Source organism: Rhinolophus ferrumequinum, chromosome 27 (genome assembly GCF_004115265.2).
Source record: "Rhinolophus ferrumequinum isolate MPI-CBG mRhiFer1 chromosome 27, mRhiFer1_v1.p, whole genome shotgun sequence".
In the NCBI taxonomy this organism is placed as follows: domain Eukaryota; kingdom Metazoa; phylum Chordata; class Mammalia; order Chiroptera; family Rhinolophidae; genus Rhinolophus; species Rhinolophus ferrumequinum.
The window spans coordinates 24,145,973-24,160,821 of NC_046310.1; the positions used below are offsets into that span (position 1 = coordinate 24,145,973).

Sequence of the window (14,849 nt, forward strand, 5' to 3'; positions counted from 1 at the left end):
AGCCTTGTTTCCTGTAGGCTACTGAATCGCAGGATTATATGAAGTCTCCTACTCTTTCCTTAAGTCACTTGATAAAGTTGAGGGATCAGTGAGTGGAAGCTTCCCGTAAGGATCTCTTTCACGGGTTTTTCTTATCTGATAATGCTCTTGGACAAACTGGTTTCTGTAATAACAGTAAGAATACTCTTAAAAAAAAACCCACCCTTACTCTGACTCTCAAAGATTTGAAACTAAACAGTTTGAAATAATATTGACAAGTTACAGTATTATTCATCAGGTAGCGCCTGAGCCCCAGCTTCCACTTACACTGGATATTGACTCCTTAATACTAACTTTGGAATTGGGAACCTTATTTTTCCTACTTAGGTGGATCCTAAGCCTGCTTTTTAAAGTGAAATCAATATTCTTTCAGCAGCTTCTTATTGTCTTGATGAGTTGCCTCCATCTTTTAATGTTTTCTATGTTTACAATTCATCTAGAGGGAACCTAGAAAATCTATGTGTGTGTTCTAATTATTTCATACACACATTAAAAAAATAAAATTCATAGTTTTTAAAAGTTATGTATAGGGAGGGTAGTTTGAAAAGTCACATGTCCCCCTCGCTCTCCCTCCATCCCCCAGCCATCCATTTCCTGGCCTCAGAGTATAATTTGTATCTCTCCAGAAATAGATTCATACACATATGCATTTATTTATACCTTACTCTTTTCACTTAATGCACCTTGGGGATCATTTTGTAGCAGAACATTTAAAGCTGCTTCATTCTGTTTAATTGTTAGGTTGTACCCACTGTATGCTGTATTGTAATAAGGATTTGCAGTTCAACCGGTGGCTTTCGTTAATTTCCAGGATTTTGAAGTGATTGATTTTAGTTGCTTCACCTGTATTTGCATTATTTTTGTGGAAGAGTGAGTTTATCAAAGTCCTTATTCTGTGATTACAGATGTCAATTACCCTAGGATCTATCTTAATGTTAATTATTTATTTATTTATTTTGGTTATGGGGCGGGGCATTTACTGTTTAGGTGAAGTCCTCCTTTATTACTGAAAAGTTCTTTAATTACAATTTAGAATCCACTCTGGGTTCCATTTTGTCTATTCTGTTCTTCAGGGACATTAATTTGCATAGAAGTTGAAGAAAAAACAATTTTAAAAAGTAAGTAATAATAGTCACCCACAAAACACACACACACACACACACAATACACACTGTCCTCCACAAGACATGAACAAAATAATCAGGTGAAAAGTAGAACTGTCATTTGGGGGCAAGCTTTCTGGAGTACTGAATTCACGCTTTGTTAAAAGTTTTTTCTTGCTGGTAAAACCAGCTACTGTACTGCATTTTACTGTATTTGAAGTGGTGTTCTGGGGCCACCTAGTGGTACAAACGAGTAAAGACCACTCTGCTTTTTCTTTTCCATTTTTTCCCCTCCTCCTCCTCCTCCTCCTCCTCCTCCTCCTCCTCCTCCTCCTCCTCCTCCTCCTCCTCCTCCTCCTAATAATAATAATAATAATAATAATTGGTATTTCCTACTTCATACTTGACTGTTTGAATCATAGTAGGAGGTTAAAAGAACCCCAAAATGTTATTTATGTTATATGTTCACTCTTAGGCAGAGATAAGCATATTTGAGAAAATCTCAAATTCTCTTGGAGTAAAGGGTGAGTTTTATACATATTAGGAGTTTCCCCTAAACACAGTCTTGTTGTCCTCAATTTCCATACTTCTCAGTGCCTATTGACCGAGGATTAGCCTGCCGCTTCTCCAAAGCCTTTCTGCTATGCTCTCTGAAATTCCTACATCATTGTGAAGAACTTGGGCTTTACCTCCAGCGACTACACAACAGAATGATCCCCACCCCAGGCCCATATCCCCGGTGCTTCCCCACTGTGTCCTTCAATCCTGACATTGTCTGTCTATTGTACAATTCTACCTCCTTTAGGAAGACATTAACTGACACTTCTGACCCTTTAAGAGAAAGATTTCAGGATTTATGACTTTCAAGCTGATATAGGGAAAGTTTGAATAATAAAATATAATCTATCCCCCAAAATCGAAGAAAAAGAATAGAAGAAGCAGAACTAATTGCAAATCATTTATAAGATGATATTATTAAATCCAAATATATTAATAATTACATTAAATGTAAGCAGACCAAGTATCTCAAGTATAAGGCAAAGATTATCAGACTAAGGAAAGCTTAAAATTTAACTATATGCTGCTTATAAAGGATAAACCTAGAACATAAGGATACAGAAAAGTTCAAAGTAAAGTGATACAGAAGTTATGCCCATACAAACACTAATGAAAGAAAGGTGGTATAACTAAATTGATAATAGACAAGATTGAATTTAAAGCACAAAATTTATTGGAGGGAGTCTGCATAGTTATAAAATATTAATTTATTTAGCAAGATATAAAAAACTTTAATTGGTTATGTCCAAAAAGGGTATATATATATAACATTTATATATATATATAACATTTATATATATATATATATAGCCAAAAGAATGTATACACATTTTAAGAAAGGAAAACTGTATTAAAATTGTAATACTCAACATATACAAATAACAAAAGATGAATGCAAGTCACACTTGACTTCTGCAATTACAAGAGGTACTCAGAGTGGTTACCATCGGTGTAATTTTAATACAGTTTTTTTCCTTTCTTAAAATGCGTATACATTTCTTTGGCACCCTTTGTATGTGTGTATATGTGTATATATACATATATATATTGCACTTGACACTGTATATATATATATATATATATATATATATATATATATTTGTGGTTTTTTTAATAATCTTTGCTTTCTCATTTCATTCCAGACGACCTCCTCTCACTGTTCCTCAGTCCTAGGAGTCTTGCTTCTGCTTTTACTAATTTCTGGGTTATTCATCATCCCTTATTTACTTTCTCAGCTTTTCCATTTCCCATGTAAAATTATCTTTGCCTCAAAGCCAGAGTTGTTCCTTTCTTATGGTTGGACCTTAATCAACATAGGGAGAGAAGTTGGAGATGCGACACCACCAGGAAACCACTGTGATGATTCAAGTGAGAATTCCTGAGGACTTGACGTGAAGTGGTGGTGGTCGGATTGAGCAAAGCATCTGGTTAATAACCACTTGGACATCAAATTGATAGGCCTTGATCATTGCCTGGATATGGAGGTAAGAGAGGAGGATGAGAGAGAGCAGGAAGCTGGGATAGCTCTTGGGTTCTGAATGACTGGGTGGACTGTAGTTTTATTAACGGAGATCCAAAGTACAGAAGGTATAATACAATGGGAAAGTAACAATAAGACCATGCTGAGGGCTTGGAGGTGGGGGGCCCCCAAGTGGCTAGAAACCTGAAGTTCAGAAAACAAGTCGGGGCTGGATATAGAGATTTCAGAGTCACCAATGTGTGCGTAATCATTAGAGCCGGGACAATAGAGCAAGACCATCCCAGAAAAAGCAGAGTAGTGGAGAAGAAACATGCTTAATTTCCCTCATATTAAAGGCCAATTAGCCAACAGGAACACCTCGTTGCCCCTGTACCTGCCTTTAGATGACACCTGCCTTCATGGCCGCTAAGGGCTAGCTTACTTGGCTCCCTCTACTTCTTCATACATGCTCACTCTTCCTAAAAAATGCGCATAGAGGTCTGCCCACTTCAGCATCTTCAGCCCCTGACGCTGCTGTGACGAACGTCAGTCCTAACGATGACTTCATCGTTGTATTTGGCCTCTTCTATGGCACTTGACACAATTAGTCATTACCTTCTGGAATGGCTCTTTCCCCATTTGGTTAGTTGATGATAACAGGCCCACCTTGGTCTCCTACTCTCTTCCTCTTTTTTCCTGCCTGTGCCTTTAATCCTTATAATCTGGAGTCCTTGTATATCCTTACTCCACACTTTTCCAGGCAGAGATAAGCATTCCCGTTCATGGAACTCTATCCTGATTTCTCCCAAGTCGATATCTCTGATTCAGACATCTGTCTGAACTAAGCTCCAGAACCATACTCTCCCTGCCCCACCTCCCAAGTCCCCAGGCAACTCAAATTCAGTGTAGTCATTTTTTTATGTTAAATTACCTATATTCCATAATTTGATTAATTTTACAACACAGCCACCTCAGCCCAAACCGGAAAGTTACCTTGTTCTTTTACCTCTACATTGAATTGGTTTCCAAGTCCTAAGTGGTATTTAATCCCTCACCATCATGTCCATTCCTAGTGGTTTGGGTATCCAACGTTCCGCCTGCACTACTGGGGACGCCACATCCATGTTTAGCACCTTTTAGTGCCTGTCCATTGCCTTGGATAAGGTGAAAAACTTCATATGACCCGCAAAACTGATCTCTGATTATTGCTCTTGTTAAGTTGTCTACTGTTCCACTTCCTCCCTTCCCAGACCTACCTTCTACGCACATTCGACTGTGCTGACAGTTTCCCCAAATGGCCACGTTTCTCTTTGCTCACATTTATCTGCCTAGAGAACTAGTATTTAGCCTTAAGTCCCAGCTCTCTGGGTCTCATTGACACTACCCCTTCTTCACAGACTTGACCCTGTCTCCTCTTCTGTGCCTCAACTCTTATATATCATAAATCTGTATATGTTGGTTCACAGCCCCAGGAGTTCCTGAGTGAAATTTGGAACTACTCCCCAAACACAGAGGGCAAAGAGGGACCTGAGAAGAGGCAGACCACTCCAGATCGGTAGGTGGCAGGATTAATAAACAGGGGAACTTACATCTGAGGCTTGTCTTGGGCGCAGCAAGACCTACAGATCTCTGCACCCACCTGCCAGAGTTTTCATAGAAGACTTATTGGGGTTCAGCCATGTATACAATCCAGATGGTCTCAATAAAACATTGCTCTCTCCAAGCTGTGCCCTTGAAGTGTCTGCTGGTGCATGAATGGTGGCTAAACATACAGTCCAAGCATGGGGCAGGGACATAAGGAGCCTCTGATCCCTTGCCCCGCATTCAGCTCTTGGGTTAACGTGAGGTCACATTCTCTCGGTGAACTCCAACAGCATATACTCCTATGTATACAATCCTATTAGAGCACAGAGCACGCTGTTTTGCAAATCTTTATTTTTTGCCTGTCTCCCTTTGTAGTTTGTGAACTTCTTCATGGTAGGGACTATATTTGATTTATATTTGTTTTCTCAGTCTTTAGGAAAATGCCTTGGTACACAGAAGGTGCTCAATACACATTGGGTGACTCAGGTACAAGTGAACAAGAGCACTCTCGGCGCAGGGATGGACCGGTTGCATGGCCATTGCTCCTGGGCCTGTACACGACCCCCCATAGTGAGGGGCTTCATTGCTCCTGGGCCTGTACACGACCCCCCGTAGTGAGGGGCTTCCCTGTGGAGTTGACTGATTGATTCAGTCATTCATTAAACATTTACAGAGCACCTGGTAGGTTTCAAGCATTGAGGCCGTATAAAAGCAAGTATCCTCTGTGTCTTTGAGAAAATTATTCTTCCAATACAGAAAGCAGCACGGTTACATTTTGGTTAGCCATTCCTGCAGGTGGATGCAGAGCAGATTGAAGAGCGGCTCAGGCTGGAGGTATACATACCAGTCTGAGACTTGACTGTGACCCAGTGGGCTTTCATGTCCCAGACCTGCTCCCTGGGATGGACGCCCCTTATTTCATTTCAGCGTAGGAAAGCTGGCATGCCTTCACTGGGTCTGAGCAAGGCAGCCGTGAGCAGATGCTGCTGCGGATCAGCACGTGGCCAGGGCATGTGCAGGGGCCCATGTCAGAGAAGAGAGGTGTTTGGCGCGGATGAGGCCAGCGTGAACAGGAAGGGCAGGTTTGGGGGCACGGAGCCTGCTAATCCTTGTTCTTCCGCAAAGGCCCTAACTCACACAGGGCTTCCTCTGCTCGTTTCTAAGGAAGACAAGTTCCCTTTTATCTCCCCCCTTTTCCAAACCTGTTCCCTTCAGGAATCTGAAACTCGTTTACTTTATCAATTACTAATAACGAGGGCTTCCTTTCCTCTTTCTAAAGATCATGAGTTCCTCTTTGTCTCTTCCCTGTCCAAAACTACTTTCAGAAAGAGAATCTGAAATGTATCTACTGTACATTATAAAGGACTAGGAAAGCTGAAGGATGATTAGTTCAGTGATAGCTTCCTACCTAAGCATTGTAGAGAGATTTACAGGAATGTTTAAGTAGCTGATTGATGTAAGGGATTATGGTCTAGGAAATATACAGAAGACAAGCAGCTTAACTGAGGCTCCTGAAATTACTCCAGGAAAGTCGTTATCTTCTTCATATGCCAAGTTGGGCAACAGGGAGGAGGAGGAGGAGAAAAGCTCAGGGAGGGAAAAAGGTCAGTGCCCAAGGTGCAGGTAGAGCTTAGATGAACGGAACGTCTGGGGTGAGTGTTAATTAAGGAGAGAGAAGCTGAGCAGGCAGCGCTCAGTGGGAGAAATTAGTGAGTGAGTGACCTGTGACGGGATCTGAGTTACACAGATGTTTTGGTGCAGGTGGCAAAAAGGCAAAGAGGCATGTCCAGGTTTGTCTCTTCTGACTGAGAACATCTTTCACGCCCCGAATAGGAGGATGGTGCGAAAAGGAGGAGGGAGCGGGCAGAGGCCAAAGAGGAGGGGCTGGAGGGACTCCCTAACCCTTCTCGCGTCCCAGCGAAGGACGGTGGAGGGACTGGGGCGGGGCGCTGGGCGGAGCCTCTCGCGCATCCTCTGAGCAGCCGCCGCTGAGCATCATGGGAAAATCCTTCCTCCCTCGGACATGGCGTCTACCTGCCCGGCGGCAGTAGCCGGCTCCGGCGCCGCGGTTCGCAGGTCTGGGCAGAAAAGCGGCTCGAGCTTCAGTCGTGGGGCGGAAGGAGGTGGAGGGGGCGGCGGCAGCGCGGCCCGGGGGCCCCGGTGTTAAAGCTGAGGGCGCCCGGGGCCCCGGCAGCAGCAGGCATGGTGTCGCAGGTGCTGCAGCTGCTCCGGCAGGGCGTGTGGGCCGCGCTCACCGGGGGCTGGTACCACGACCCCGAGCAGAGCAAGTTCACCAACAGCTGCCACCTGTACCTGTGGCTGTTCCTGCTGCTGCTGCCCATGGCCCTGCACCTGGTGAGTGGGGAGGCTCAGCCCCGGAAAAAACGCGGGGCAGGAGGGAAGATGCCCAAACCTGAGCGTCTGCCTCCTGATGGAAAGGGCTGGCAGTGATTCTTAAAAGGTGGGATGGGGAAGGTTTCAGGAATTTGAGACAGAGAAAGTCCAGGGAAAGGGGAACTAGGGACTCAATGGCAGAAGATGGAGAAAGGACTTTGGGGGCCCTGGGACTCATTAGGAATTGATGCTGGCAGTTAGTACGAGTCAGCCTCTACTTGGCCCTGGGGAATGTTGAACCTCTTTTATAGGTGGACAATCCTAGGCCTCTTGGCTGTTTAGCTTGGGGTAATGTTTGGTATAAGATATTGTGCATGAGAGCCATAAGGCCAAATGAAATGCTAAAAGCAGACCTATTTCAGTTGTTGATCCCCCCCCACCTCCTCCCTTCTTGTTGTGCTTTGAGAAGGCAGCTTCAATTACCGGTTACTCAACTTGGCATTTCCACGCCACTCTGTAGAGAAAGATATAGTCAAGGGTAAATCTAATGCAGTTTATGCTAGCAAAATATTACAGCACCCAGTTGGGGCTGGATACTTGCGTAGGGTTACCATAATGGAATACCTGCTGCATAACTATGTCGAGGACCTGGTTAGGTAAATTAAACATGCCTAATTGAAACAACGGTTAACCTTAATCTGAAAAGCTGTACGGGTGAGATGCTCCATGTCTGATTAAACTTTATGTGCCAAGAATCTCATTTTGATATATTTATTGAAAGACTTTATTCCAAAAACATGATGTGAGCATGTTCTCCACAGCAAAACTCTTCGATGACTTTGCATGACTGAGGGATTCTGAGTTGGAAGTTGTCCACGATTTGGCTCCTGTTTACTCTGTTGCTGGCAGTTTTTCCAGAGGGTGGGAAATCTGGCTCTGAAGTCAGACTCCTAGGTTAAATTCTGTGTCGACTTCTTACCAGTTCTGTGACCTTGGGAAAGTTACTCTGATTTTTCAATTTCTTACCTGTAAAACGAAACAAATAATACTACGAGATGTATGTACAGTGTTGTTTTGGGGCTTAAATGAGATACTGCACGTAAACCCATCTGTCTGTCTGGCTTGATCTGGGGTTGGACTCCAACTGGTTTAAATTTCTGTTTTGCTACTTATTAGCTGCCTGATCTGATAACTGACCTATCCAAACCTTAGTTTTCTGATCTTTAAAATAGATATGATAATGAGCATTTCATAGGAAAAATAAATAAAATTTCACATGAAAAGCACTTAATACAGAGACTGATCATGGAGGCCTGTTAATAGACATAAGTTTCTTCTTCTGTGACTTTGTCCATCCTTTTTCCTTAGTCTATAGGTCCCAGTGTTTTCTCTTTGCCTAGAAGGGTAGCATAGCAGTAGTGAGGAACGCAAGGCTGGGTTCCAGGGTGGTTCTACGGTACTTATTCTGTGAGCTTGAGCTTCCAGCTTTGTAAAACAGGGTTAATGGTACCTCCCAGTAGGGCTAATATGAGGATTGAATGAATTAATGAAAGTACTTCTCACAGTCTTGTTTTCCTTTTCTTTTTCCTTTCCCATCATTCACTTGCCAAAATCTTTCCATCTTTCAAAGCCCAGTGGAGTGGCCATCTCTGTGTAGGCCTCCCTAATTCCATTAGCTAGAATTAACTTCTCTTTTCTCTTTCCCTTATACTATTCTGGATTTACTGTCAGTACTACCGCACATTATGGATTTGTCCTTGTACTTAGTTTTGGAACATGTGTTTTACCTCTATTTATAGATCATGAGCTTTTTGAGGAATATGGATTTTGATTTTGTTGATTCATCTTGGCTTTCCTTGTTGTACCTAGCAGAGTGCCCTGCCTTTGGCTGACACTTATATATAATAAACTGGTGGAAGCATCTCTTTCTGTTCCAATGAGCTTTATATTGTTTACATCATTGTATTTGAGTATTTCCTGATAATGATATTTCATATCTAGATATTCAGCATAGATATTCCATTTCTAATCTCACTCCTCAGCAATAACCACAGTAACATTTCATGTATATTTCTACAGATGGTTTTTTTCTGTATATATGAACTCATTTTTATATCACTGTGCTTAAGATTTGATGTATGCATATGATCAGAACCCTTAAATTCTACCTAATTATGCTTTATTGAGTGCTTTGATTTCTACCTTATTTGTAAATAGGAAATTGTCCTTAGTTAAATTCATCTTTAGTGATATTTAAACATTTTTGGTGAAATCTCAAGAGTTTAGAAAGTAAAACCTGATACCGTAAGTAATTTTGTTTTTATATTGGATTTTTGGGATCCAAACAGTTATACCAAAATTTTTATATCTTGATGCCAGTGTGCTTTTAACTGTTACAGAATAATTTTATGTGAGTGCAGTTATTGTTATGCTGCTGTTTAATATGTAGCCTGTCTTATTACAAAATGTAGGCTATGCTGTTTTGGCCTCTGGTCTCTCAATGTGATCTTAGAAACGAGAGATCCTCTTCCCCAACTGAGGGTTCTGTTCTCTATGTCTTGGTGTTGAAATATATTCTTCTGACTTCAGTGCTGCCTGAGAATGTTAACATCTGTTTTAGTTTAATCAATTTACAAGAACTTGGTCCAAAAAGATACCTGGCCACTCGCTGATAGGGGCTTCCTCAAAGTTCTGTTCTTTAAGGGGCCTGGAACTTTTCGGAGTTTGCACAATTTCAGTTTAAACATGCTTAATCAAGACAGTTCCACTGCAGGGAGAATCCACCTTTTAATTTAATGGGGACTTTGACTATGTACATTAAAATTTTATTATTATCTCTAAGCCCCAGAGTTTACTTAGTTCTGGTTGATATTGTTGGAAAGTTATTTATTAGCACTTATAAACTATTTATATATTTATGAGAAATGCTAAAAAATACACACCCAAAACATTAAGCCAGTTTGGATAATTTGGAAAGAATTTTACTTTGATTTATTATCAACCTAATTTTCTTTGAACAGACTGAAAAATGCATTTGTTCTCAGAGCTATTTAAACTTTCGTTTATTACACATGTTCTTGAACTTATTCTTTTGAGCTAAATAACCGAGATTCACGTAGAACTTTAGAACGGGGCCACCCTGGACATGACTCTGACCCCGTGTAAGTTCTGACAGCCCTAGGTTAGTGCTGATCAATTGTGTGAACTTGTGTAAGTCACTTCACTTCTCTCGGCCTCAGTTTTATCATCTGTAAAACAGGGATAACAGGTTTAATTTTATAGATTTAGCAACTGAGAGAGTACTTGCCCGTGGCCATCTGGACCGTAGGTGGTAAAATTGAGAATTTTAGCTGAGGCCCTACGGTGCCCAAGTCTTTGGCTTTTCCACCACACTCTGCTACCTGAGCTGGTGCACACGAGAACATTTGAACTCCTGGAAGCAGCGGAGCAACAGAAAGTGGAATCTGATTATCCTGGTGGCAGCTTGGTCATCCGAGTGGAGGAGAATTGAGTCGTGGAGTAAATGGGGTGGAACCTTCACATTCTCCAAGACTACATTCTGTGTGGTTATCACACAGAAAGCCTGTCTTTTAAGGCTGCAGCTGTATGTTTTCTTTCATGTTCTTTTATTTTAGCCAAACTTGTTCTGCTTCCAGTTCTGCGCTTTCGTTTCCCTGAAAGACTTTCTTTGATAAGAACCACTTCATTTCTAATTGCTATAATTATAATTAAGTGGGATTACCTGTCACCTGCCAGCAGAGCACTCTATGTGAACTAGCTATTATTGTGACATTGTAACACCTGGTCGGTAACTCTCCTGTTAGAGTGTGTAGCCGCTCGCCGTTGGGGTCCTTAACTCTTCTTCCTCTGGTTTTGTATTTCATTGGCCACCTTTCCTTCCGCTCCCACTTCTAACTTATAAGACACCTTTGTATGAATTATGGAAAAGTGGCCTGCCCCAACAGGCACTCTTTCCTGGCTCAGGACTTGGGGACTAGCACCATTTGACCCCATCAGTTGGAGGACTTTGTGCAAGATGCAACCTGCACAACCTTCCATAGGCTGCGTGCACTCGATTGCTGTTACTTTTTTGTACTACTTGGCATGTTGCCGTTCCTAAAATGTTACCTCCCGTCCTGGTCAGTCCTAGCTTTTATTCAGTTTCTTCATGAGAAAGGCTTTTTTCTGCTGTTGAATCACATGGTCCATACTCTCCTTCTCTGAACTTGTTATCTGGCCCTTCCACCTATAGGGTTCTAATGTCTGATCCTTTGCACTGAGAAACGTGATCCTTTGCACTTTTCCCATAATTCACTCGAATGGCTGAACTTCCTTTCTCCAGCCGTCACCTGCCTGAAACAGTGGGGTCTGCGGTTAAGGGGCTGCAGCTTGGGGGTGCTTAAAGACACTCTCCCCTGGCCCCCCACAGAGGTGCAGACCCTTCTTCATTTGGGCTGAGTGCCCTGCCTGCAGTGGTCTTTAACATCCTGCTGCTGCAGACGGCTCTTTGGAACGCGTGCGCTCAGGGCGTGCTTGCTGGGCGTAAGCACATTTACTGTTACTGGGATGTCCTCCACCCCCAGGGCATCCTAGAGCAGTCACCTTCAATCTTTCCAAGCTAATACCTCCTATTTTGAGTGACGACTGCCACCCTTCTGCAAAATCCCTGCTGCGTATCCTCATGTTCTGCCATTTAGACACGTGGGCGTCTGCAGACAGGTGGCGTTTTGGTCTCTGGCAAAAGGCACTGGCCTTGTCCTGGGGTATGGGCCTCGGCCAGACCCTCCCAAAATAGCACTTTTAAAAATGTTTCTTTCTGTTCTACTATTGCAACTTCGTGACTAATTTTCCGGGGGTTAAGTTCATGTCTCCCAGGCACCCTAACTTCTCTGAGGGCTTTTTGAGATTTTTCCCGGGTAGTGACCAGTTATACTTTGATGCCGCTCTCCCCAGACATACTGTTATCTTTTCCAGTTGTACTGCTTAATACTTCAATGCCCTTAGTGTGATTTCTTGTATGGAACTCGATACTTGTTAGGTGATTATCATCTTCTGCTTGTAACCATTTGGTCTCTCGAATGATTACTTTTAATATTACCAAACATTTCCATTTTACCCAATCTAAATCTCCTTCCTACCTCCTATGGAAGAAAAAACAATGGACTAGTCCATAATGGCATCCAGATTTCCCCTTTTATTCTGAAGGATTTTCCCCCGTTAACATATTATTAATTATTGTTATTATTTATTGGAATAGGTCATAAAAAGAGCCACACTCCCTGAGCACGGCTGAGGCAGGCAGAGTGGTAAGAGCTGTGTGTGAACCACATCACCTCGTTCTCACAACAGCCAGAGAGACACTGTCATTGCTCCCCTTCACAGTGGAGGAAACTGGCAGAGACGTTGGTTCACGTGCTTCAGGACACAAGGCGAATCGTGATCTGACCAGAACCAGAGCCCAGGCAGTTGGGAGTTCGTACCCTCCGGCCATAACACCTCTAATATAGTGAAGTTCAAGATTGCTCTGAGCTATTATTTTAAGAATATGCCAGTAATATGCTGTGAGAGTATTCTGTTCTAAAGATAGTCGGATTAATTCTTTTTATAATTTTTTTAAAAGTTGAGATACAATTGACATATAAAATTATTTTACTTTCAGGTGAACAATGTAATGATTTAATATTTGTATAAATTAATTATTTTTTGATTTGTCTTTGTGGTTGTGCTATTAATTTGTTGTGTTAGGTTCATCTGTGGGTATATAATTCTAGTTTTCCCCTCCATCCTTGTTGATTTAATGATTTTTAGAGGTATAAAATATTAACAGGTTCAAAAAACACATTAAAATGATATGCTGTGTACTTTCTCAAAAAACATGTCTGGCTGCTGGGTGGAAAGTAGATTAGAGAAGGAGCGTAAGTAGAAGTGGGAGATTCAGAGACTTAGTAGTCCAGGCAGCAGCTGGCGGGGTGTGGCGTGCCAGCCGCCACAAATCGAACAGTTCCTGAATGGGGGAGTGGGAATGAAAAAAGACACTCACACAAAATGATGATGCGGCCGGTCTTCAGTGATCCTGAAGCGCGGAGTTTACTTTCCTTTACCAATTTAAACCACCTGTGTACGTGCAGCTTAACAATCACGAGTGAGCATTACCTCATTGAAAGTAAAATTTTCAACTTTTACATATGAACTACAGGCTCACTGAAACTTTCCCAAAGTCATTATCTCAATGACAAAGCCCACCAATTACCCTGATAATCATCAGTGATCTGTGTCCGGGAACTGTCCGTTCCCACCTCATTCCTCAGCAGCTTGCAAGCACCCTCCAGGTGTAAGCAGAGACAATGCCTTAAGAGCTAAAACAAGTTAACCATAAACTGAGCCAGTCTGCAAGGCTACAGAATAAACAAGAAATCATGACTCCCCACAGCGGGGGCAGTAAGATGGAGAACTGGGAATGCATTTTGGTGAAATTTAGTGATGAGTCCATTTCTGGTGGAGGAGTGAGGATGAGGGAGGAATCCAGGGTGATGCCGGTGGTCTGGCTTCAGCAGCAGGTGTCTCGGGGGCCACGGACTGAGATGGGGAAGGGTAGGAGAGGACAGTTGGGAAGGACGGAAAACCACACATGTTGGTTTGGAGTTTCCTTTTAGAAAGCAAAGTGGAGAGGCCGAGAGTTGGATATGGGCGTGGGGAGCTTAAAGGAGTGGTCTGAGCTCCAATTCGTATTAGATACGAATTTGAAAATCATCAGGGTAGAGGTTATACTTACCACCAAGGGACTCAGTGAGCGCTCTTAGGGAGAGAAGAGGGCTAAGCAGTGAGGTCCCAGGAGCTCCATCCCCGGATGCAGGGCAAAGAGGAGTGTGAGAGAGGGGAAGCCAGGAGAGCACGGCATCTTGGGAGCAGCAGAGGAGAGTGAGAAGCGAGTAACTGTGGGGAGTGCTGCTGAGAAAAGAGAAAATTGTATGACGTTTTTGTCTCCAGAGGCACTGACAAGAGCATTTTAAGTGGTGTGATGGGGAGGAGATGCCTGATTGCTGTGGGTTTAGAGGCAATGGCAGGTGAGGAAATGGAGACAGCTGGCAAAGACGGTTCCTTCAGTAGGGAGCAGAGAAATGGCACAATATCTGGAGGGAGATTTGGATTCAGGAGAGGCTTATCTCTGCCCCAATAGTGTGGGAACCTTGAGGATGGGGATGTGATTTGGACTTCCCCTTGGTCCCTGGGGGGCTGCTTCGTGCACAGTGGATAATCAAATGGCCTTTTCTGTTAATGGCACCTAACTTGGTATGGGAAGACTCAGTGGTGGTGGTGCGTGAAGCAGCCTGTGGCCTGGCCGTTTCAGTATACTCACCGCAAGGTTATGGCCAGGGTCCGGGTCACTCAAAGTGGAGTTTGAGCACCAAGGTGTTACTCTTTGTATTGAATTGCCTAAACGTTAAAGTTGCTGCTGTTTCCAAGATAACCTTTGTTTTATTACTTATGTGGCAATTAGGTATTTCTTTGTGTCACTTATTTAATAGTTTTTCCCTATCATGGGAAACCTGGACTTAAAAAAAGATCATTAGATCAGACAAAAATGATTTTGGCTCATTTATAGATATTAATTGATCTCACATGTAGGAAACAAACATAGACGTTTTGGACTATGAGGGACCTTAAGAATTTTCTATATTGGATTATGTGTGTGTTTCAGTCCTTACCTCAAATCTTTACTGTCTCCAAAGAAAATCGAGTGAACTAATACTTATTTCCTATTGATCTTCCTC

The 14,849-nt window shown here is 42.7% G+C and overlaps 1 protein-coding gene across 1 annotated transcript in view; it reads left to right on the forward strand.

The window, feature by feature from the left end:
• Positions 1–6,761: 6,761 nt before the first annotated feature.
• The window catches only part of PCNX2 (pecanex 2), a 219,624-nt gene continuing 211,536 nt past the window's right edge, over positions 6,762–14,849 (forward strand). The window contains exon 1 of the mRNA XM_033099629.1: positions 6,762–7,098. Within this exon, the coding sequence (XP_032955520.1) occupies positions 6,946–7,098 (153 nt within the window). The 5' untranslated portion in view covers positions 6,762–6,945. The remainder of the gene's footprint in view (positions 7,099–14,849) is intronic.